We start from the raw sequence: 4,441 nt of genomic DNA on the forward strand, positions 1-4,441 counted from the left end.
GCCGTGTCTCCGCCCAATGTCTCTATGTCCTTCCTGTCGGACACAATACATGAATTTAGTGTCCCAGGACTCAATATCTCTGTCCATGTCTAACCTTCCAAACACGATTTTGTGTCTCTGTATAAATGTTTCAGCGGGTGCCCTTGTAAACAAACGCAGCCATACAGCCCTTTGTACACAAACTAACCAGAGCATAATGTTAAATTATTAACAATCACAACCTATTAATCAGCTTAAAAGCTTAGCCATTTACAACCAACCAAAGTGACAAAAATCTCTATTGAACCCATGAAAACCTCAACATTTAAGTTGTCACATTGCAAGATAGAGTGATTGAACAAGTATCTAGTCTAGCATAATTTGCAAGAGTAGATATTTGATCAGCATAGACGTTATTAACACATCCGTAATAATTTTCATTTAGCACAAAAAGTTCAGAAAAATAGATTGCATACCACAAACATGAGCAATCATGCATGTCAAGAGTGCATAAGATGCAATATTAAATGGCACACCCAGGCCCATATCAGCAGATCGCTGGTACATTTGACACGAGAGCTCCCCATTTGCTACATAAAACTGAAATGAAGGGGGGATAAAGTAGGTAAAACTTTGTGTGAGAGACATAGATTTCTTTAAAGAGAAATCCAAATATAAATGCAGACCTGCGCAAACATGTGGCAGGGTGGAAGAGCCATCAATTTAAGATCAGCTGGATTCCACGCTGAGAGAATGATCCGTCGATCATCAGGATTATGCTTTATCTTGTTAATAACATCTAAAAGCTGATCAAATCCTTGACCAGAGTAATCAGCATGCATGTCTGTATACCTATAAAAATATGAGATAGAAAGTGAAAACCCAGTAATCACAACAAATAATAACAAATTATGGTACAGAGGTAAAGTAACAATTCACCTACCTGGCACCAAAGTGCCTCCACTGAAACCCATAAACAGGTCCTAAGTCACCCTCCTCCCTGTCTGTCAAACTAATGCTGCAATATAAATTGTAAATCCAGTTAATGCAGCAACGGACAAGAAAAATTTGCAATCGATTTTTTTATTATCATGCTTGCCTATCAAGGTATTCTCTGGAAGCATTGCCATCCCATATATGAATGCCTTTATCTTGCAGAACCTGTCAATATGACGTGTTTGTTTTTAGGATAAAATTGATCAGTCATATCATGTGGGGAAAACCAGAAAAAGATGGGCCAAAATATATCATTACCTTAGCACTTGTTGAACCACTGATAAACCAAAGAAGCTCTTCAACAACCCCACGCCAAAATACTCTCTAGGGACAAAGAAAGAAATCATGTCAACCTACAATGGACGTTCCTCTTCCTAGATAAACATCCAAAATAACATACGAAAGTATTTCTACCAAAACTAATGAGAAAACAAATAAACTTGCAGAGTATATTGGACTCATTTTCAAACAAAACAGGTACATGCCTTAGTTGTCAGAAGAGGAAAGCTTCTGCGCAGATTGAACCTCATCTGAGAAATCATGGAGGATGGTCAGCATATAAATTACAGAAATTTTCACAACAAACCAATCAAAACATTACCTGGCAACCAAATTTGGACAAGGTACCAGTCCCTGTCCTATCATCCTTAGTTGTACCTTCAGAAATGATTTCTTGAACCAGTCTAAGGTACTTGTACTCTTCATGTCTCTCAAAAATCATTTTAGGAAGAAAAGAAAATTTCTGAACTTCAAACTTTCTAGAGTCTGAACTATTATCAAAATCTGAATGAGTATTCTGACTCAGGGACTCCAATGCAGAGTTTCTCACACGTACAAAAGTGGTGAAAGAATAGCGAATGTTGTCTTCCACCAAAGGAAAATATGAGTACCATGGCTGAAACATGGAGGTATCAATTTGAGGGATAAAAGTGTCGCACTCAATGCGTTCTTCAATTTCTGTAATATGCACAGCCTCACATCCAGGTGCATTAAGAGCCTCCCTGAACATAAAAATTATCAGGTACGGGCAACGAGAGAGAGAGAGAGAGCCTAATATGAAAGGGATGAATAAAATTTTCACCTAAATATCTCTCCACCTCCTGTAAGAAATACTTTCTCAATTGAAAGACAGTAAGGAGATGCAGCCAACAGTTCCATAGCAGAAGACAGACTTCCACATATAACAACATTCTCTGCTGTAGCTATATCGAAACTACCAGAGCGAGTCAGAACAACATTAAGTCGACCAGAAAGGGGCCTCTTCTCGGGAGGGATACTCTCCCATGTTTTTCTACCCATCACAACAGCATTCTTCTTCCCAGAATCAGATGTTGTTGTTGTGATCTCCTGAAAGAACTTGAGATCAGAAGGCAAGTTCCAGGGCATTTTCCCATCCTTGGAAATTCCCATATCTCGAGTCGCAGCCACTACTGCTTGGTAAGTCCTCCGCGGCAGATCAGGCTGTAGACCGACATTACTGTTGCCGTTGCCGTTGCCATTGCCATTGGGGATACTAGCCATACTAGAACTTAAAATCTAACCGCGTGAATCGCTTTGGAAATGCGATGGAATCTGAATTAAACAACGCAATGAATTAACACACAGATGAAACGGAATCAGACATGCAGTTTAGGATTATCATTAAGCAAAACAATCACGGAATGGAGAATTCGTATAACTAATGATCCATGCAAGTTACAGAACAGGCACAACACAGGCCTCATAAGAAAACAAAAATTAAATCCAAAGTGGAAAGAGCTATCACTCCTTTGGATAGTATACATGAGACCTCAGGTTTAAACCTCATTGAAATTGTTGTAAACAAAAACTATGAACTAGAAGACAAATAAATCAAATACACTGAAATAAGTTAAAGACTACGAACATCTCCAATTCTTAATCGGTCAAACTAGTAAAAAGAATAACTCAGAATTCAATTTCAACGATCTACTTACAGTGTTAAAACTAAATCAAAAGATAATGATAATACTACTGCATTATCAAATGAATCACGAAAGCCAGCAAATAAACGAGAAGAAATTGCGAAAATAAGAAGCAAAGAGTGTACTAATTCACACGAACATCGCGTTCGTCTGTGACTCCAAAAAACAACACATGCAACAAATTCACATTAACGAAAAACCAAATTAAGAAAAAAAAAAAAGAAACAAATAACATTTTTGAAAAAAAAATGCAGAATATTCAACAAACACACATTGAAGTCGCGGATCTTACATACACAAATTCAAAAAAATTAATAACAAATAAATAAATAGAGAGACTTTGGAAATGACGCTGACCTAAAAGTCTTCCGCAAAGTATATCTGCTCTTCAAAATCCAGAACAGATGAGAAAATTAAAATTGGAAAAAAAAAGAGCGATTTAAGAAAAGAAAAGAGTAGCTGAAAAGTGATCAACTAAGAGTGGAGTAAGACTGAAAGAGTTGAGAAAGAAGCGAAAATGCAAAAAACTGGTCGAGAATGTGTGAGGTTTTTATCCCTTTTCTTTCTTTCTTTCTTTTTTTTTTTTTTTTGCAGAAAAAAAGAGATGAAAGAAAGAGAAAGAGAAAAGGGAAAGAAAATCGAAAACCACGGTTGACGCTAAGTGCCGCCAAGTAGCGTATGTATAGCGTACAATACATTATCCGTAGAGACGTATTGTATACAGTATAGCGTACAGAGTGGGTGTGACTTGTGAGTTGTGAGCCCCTTTTTGCTCTCTTTTCCATCATTACCCCTTGCCCCTTTCGTCTTTTTCCCCAACTAAAATGTTGCTATTGGAAGGTTACGAGGGTATTTTGAGGATTACGTAATAATTAGTGAATAGTGTATGCGGTAGGTAGGTGACATTAATACAAGTAAGGCATAAGGCATTGGTGGGGCCCAGAGGATGTGAAGTTCTCCCTCAAGGGCGGGAAATTCAGAGCTACCCAATAATAAAGCGCCACCTGTCACTTTACATAGTACATTCCGCTTCACAACCTTCTGACACAACCTGTCAAAATCAATGCCATTTTGGTGTTTTTTTTTTTTTTCTTATAAGAATTGAATTTTAAAGCATTTCCAAACACTCAGTTAGTACATTGTATAATGCTTTTTATTTTTAAAATAACACGATTAGAAAATTTTTAATTTAGATAAAAAAGGAAGAATGAAGAATGATTTTAGGATGCAGATACGAAAAGTACGAGTGTTTTACGTAATTGTGGTGTTAAAAATTAAAATTTGATTATTCAATTTGTAAGTGGTATAGAAATTAGACCATTCGATTTGTATATTTTAAATTTTTTAAATATAAATCGGAGAATTTAATTTGTGTCTTTTAAATTTTTAAAATTTTTTAAACATAAATCAGAGGGTCTGATTTTTCTGATTTGTGTACATCACACAATTTTAAAAAATATTCAAAATTATAATATTAAGATATATTACATATCTTATTTTTATATCTAAATTTTTTTAGCCCA

The 4,441-nt window shown here is 36.0% G+C and overlaps 1 protein-coding gene across 3 annotated transcripts in view; it reads right to left on the bottom strand.

Moving 5' to 3' along the window:
- The window catches only part of LOC107628864 (bifunctional dihydrofolate reductase-thymidylate synthase), a 4,882-nt gene extending 1,344 nt beyond the window's left edge, over positions 1–3,538 (bottom strand). For 2 of the 3 annotated variants that reach the window (XR_001617870.2, XR_002358768.1), the window contains exons 1-9: positions 3,276–3,538; positions 2,057–2,547; positions 1,577–1,976; positions 1,461–1,505; positions 1,234–1,299; positions 1,079–1,140; positions 923–997; positions 666–831; positions 456–579 (exon numbers count right to left, since the gene is read on the bottom strand). Coding sequence is in view for 1 of the 3 variants with exons in the window: in XM_016331481.2 (XP_016186967.1) it covers positions 456–579; positions 666–831; positions 923–997; positions 1,079–1,140; positions 1,234–1,299; positions 1,461–1,505; positions 1,577–1,976; positions 2,057–2,496 (1,378 nt within the window). In the remaining 2 variants the exon portion in view is untranslated. The remainder of the gene's footprint in view (positions 1–455; positions 580–665; positions 832–922; positions 998–1,078; positions 1,141–1,233; positions 1,300–1,460; positions 1,506–1,576; positions 1,977–2,056; positions 2,548–3,275) is intronic. The other variant, XM_016331481.2, reaches the window with a different exon arrangement.

The sequence above is a fragment of the Arachis ipaensis genome, chromosome B03, assembly GCF_000816755.2.
Source record: "Arachis ipaensis cultivar K30076 chromosome B03, Araip1.1, whole genome shotgun sequence".
Lineage (NCBI taxonomy): Eukaryota > Viridiplantae > Streptophyta > Magnoliopsida > Fabales > Fabaceae > Arachis > Arachis ipaensis.